This window comes from Pinus tabuliformis, chromosome 3_1 (assembly GCF_031772625.1).
Source record: "Pinus tabuliformis cultivar Carrire ecotype Pingquan chromosome 3_1, CPIR1, whole genome shotgun sequence".
Classification (NCBI taxonomy): domain Eukaryota; kingdom Viridiplantae; phylum Streptophyta; class Pinopsida; order Pinales; family Pinaceae; genus Pinus; species Pinus tabuliformis.
Window position 1 is genome coordinate 115544142 of NC_142301.1, and position 3140 is coordinate 115547281.

At 38.1% G+C, this 3140-nt stretch overlaps 1 protein-coding gene across 1 annotated transcript; it reads left to right on the forward strand.

Annotated features, from left to right (window-relative positions):
* Window positions 1-1838: 1838 nt before the first annotated feature.
* LOC149186043 (putative disease resistance protein At1g61310) lies at window positions 1839-2510 on the forward strand. The gene has a single exon (XM_089409212.1). The coding sequence runs from the start codon at window positions 1839-1841 to the stop codon at window positions 2508-2510; it is 672 nt and encodes a 223-aa protein (XP_089265338.1).
* Window positions 2511-3140: the final 630 nt, after the last annotated feature.

The following is a 3140-nucleotide window of genomic DNA, read 5'->3' on the forward strand; positions in this document are numbered from 1 at the left end:
CATAAGGACACACCTTTATCTCCTTTAGTTGCTATCTATCTCACATTTTAATCTTATAGATGTTATGCTTTCCACATGTCATGTATTTGAGCTATTTCAGTATTGTGACATGAATCTTTTTTCTTATGCATATGCTTTATTGGGAACTGGAGATGTTTGCAGTTGGATGTCTGTTAACTATTTAATAGGAATTTATTTGTGTACATTTTCTTGAAAAAGGATTTGGTATTGGAACTATTTCTCTTGCTTATTTCCTTTATCTCATTCCAATTTCAATATGCTTATGTTTCTTTTCCCTTTCTTTTAGCTTGCTCTTGATTGAAAGAAGGACTAATCCTTCCTTCAATCAAGATAGGTCTAGTATTAGATGCATCTTAGATTATACTTTGCATGTAGTTCTACTTTCTGCATCTTAGAAGTCCCCTCATACAAGGGCAGTCTTTAGAGTGGTTTGGCTGAGCCATAAAGTTAGCTTAAGGATCACTTTCTTGCCTGATCAGCAAGAAGAGTCGATCTGATGTCTCTTCTCTATTGGTAGGTGAAAGTCATACTTTAATCTAGTAGAGATAGAGAGAGGGTAACTGGACCCAATTGAACCAGTCAGAACCACCATTTCAATGGAAAAGGAACTGCTTTAAGTTCCCGATTGGGTGGTCTCCCTTAAAATGTTGAAAGGTCATTTTTCCCTTCAACAGAACCCCGACAGAAATCCAAAGCTGCAAAGAGAAGTAGAACTTCAAGGAATTCCCATATCCCAGAAGATGTAGGACTCGTCGTCCACCAACCGAAACAAGTATAGTATATACCCCTTTTCATCTCCATAGTTGCATTTGGATTGATAGACAAAATTTCTTTGAAGCATGTCATCAATTAGGAAAATATTCCATTCTGAAATATGTCCACTGCATTCTAAAGGCTTCCATTATGCAATGAATATTTCATCTTAGTTGAAGGAAAATACTTAGTTGTCAAGGCTCTAGCTAACATTTGGTATGCAGATCCTAAATTTGAAAGTCAAGTCAGTTTTTTGAACGTGAACTTCATCCCCCTGGACGAAAGGTTTCCTCATACGGGCTTCTCAGATTTTGCATCCCACACCATCATGGCTTTTGGTAACATGATTGCACCTACGATTTGAAACTGCATTCGAAACATTGGCACAAGTTGAAAACCTGTACGTTCAAGGATTTAAAAGTCCATATAACTCCCATAAGCGTCTTCATCAGCAAAAGAGTTCTCTTCATATTGCAGAAAGAATACTGGAAGCTGTCGATGATAATTCTGGAGTTGGACGAGAAAATGAATGCTCACCAAAAATGGGGATTTGAATTCCCGTGGAGAAACATTGTTGGTTCATTAATCCCAGATGAAATGGAGGCATCATCACATAGTGATGTGTTGTTTCGGTTCCTAGAAAATGTAGAGAATGGAAGACAACATTCGACGACCACTTTCAACGGCTTAAAGATGACCCTCAAATTCTTGTCGATGTGGAGTAGATTGTGCCTACTGCAGCATCTGAGCCAAAGCCAGTCCTTCGTCAACCTGTCCCAGTCACCGGCTTCATTGGCTTCCATATGAAATTTGATCAGGCACGACTGCAGAAATGGCTTACCCAACCTACTTATCTAGTGGTTGGTGTGTGTGCTATGGGTGGGGTTCGAAAAACGTCCCTCCTCCAACTCATCTTTAACCATTTCAAGGAGGTGAGTGGTATCTTTGATGATGTCATCTAGGTTATTGTTTCTCAGAATTTTAAGATTGGAAACTTGCAAAATTCCATTGCTAAGGCACTGGATTTGAAAATTGACGAAAGCTTCAAAAATGATCTGCAGAAGATGGCATTGTCTACATCTCTTGAGAAGAAAATATTTCTTCTCATTCTGGACAATGTGTGGGAGAACATTGATTTTGATGAAGTAGGGATCAACTTTGGCAATGATAAGGGCAACAAAGTCTTGATCTCCACTCACAGCACAGAGGGGATTGGAGCAATGGGGGGAAATCAGTCCTCCTTAAAGATAGAGCCCCTATTCAAAGAGGAAGCGTGGGAGTTGTTCAAGAGAAAATCTTTTACAAATGACCCAACTACTCTCGACATAAATATAGAAGCTATTTCCAGACAAATTTCCAAGGAATGTGAAGGTTTTCCATTGGTTGTAAATGTAGTTGGTGCAGCGATGGCTTCCAGAAAGAATGAAGAGGACTGGCGTTGTGCTTTAACTCTGATGGGCAATACAGATCAAGATTTTGAAAGGAAGATTGATACAAAACTAAGGTATAGTTATAATGTTTTGTCTGATGAATTGAAGATTTGTTTTCTCTATTGTGTTGCCTTTCTCGAGGATACAAAAATTAATGCGGAGACACTGGTGGAAATTTTGATCGCGGAAGGTATGCTCACCGGCGGAGAGACAACTTACTTAATGCATCTTGGGTACGAGTACTTGGATCGACTGGTAAATAGGTTCTTGATCCAGTATGTTGTTGCATATGCATTAAGGAGTTGATTTAAATAGTTGAATTTAATAAAATTTTTGTTGGCACAATTGGTTGACGATGAATGTTGTTTATTCAACTGTAATAGCGCAGGTAGATGATATCAAAATTTTCAATATATGAATAAGTTTAAATTCTTATTCATTATCGATTATTTTGATTTGTTAATCTTTGATTATTGACGCAGGGTTACCCCTGCTTTACCCACAGTATGCATATAAACCTATGCATAAACCATTTTCCCCAGGAATTTATATGACCTACCAGTTCAAATCTTCATTAATGGTGATGGTTAAGGTCCCTTTCATTAGAATTCATGCGGAAACATATTAATAGACTAACCTAAAGTCTAAACCCTCGTTAACTTTTACATCGGGACTCAATCACCCCTCATAAGCCTTTATTAAACTTTATGGCCGCACATATAAACCAAATCCCACAAACCGTTATTAAACTTTGGGTCATACATAGGCTTAACCCACAAATTGTTGTCGACACTTTAATACTATTATAAACCCTTTATAATAGATATCACATAAAACCACATAAATCATACCTTTTTCTGCCTTTCATAAGCCTTTGCACAGTTCCCAAGACTTGCCTTTATCGCAATTGCTCATCGCAGTCCTCCGCGCTCACAC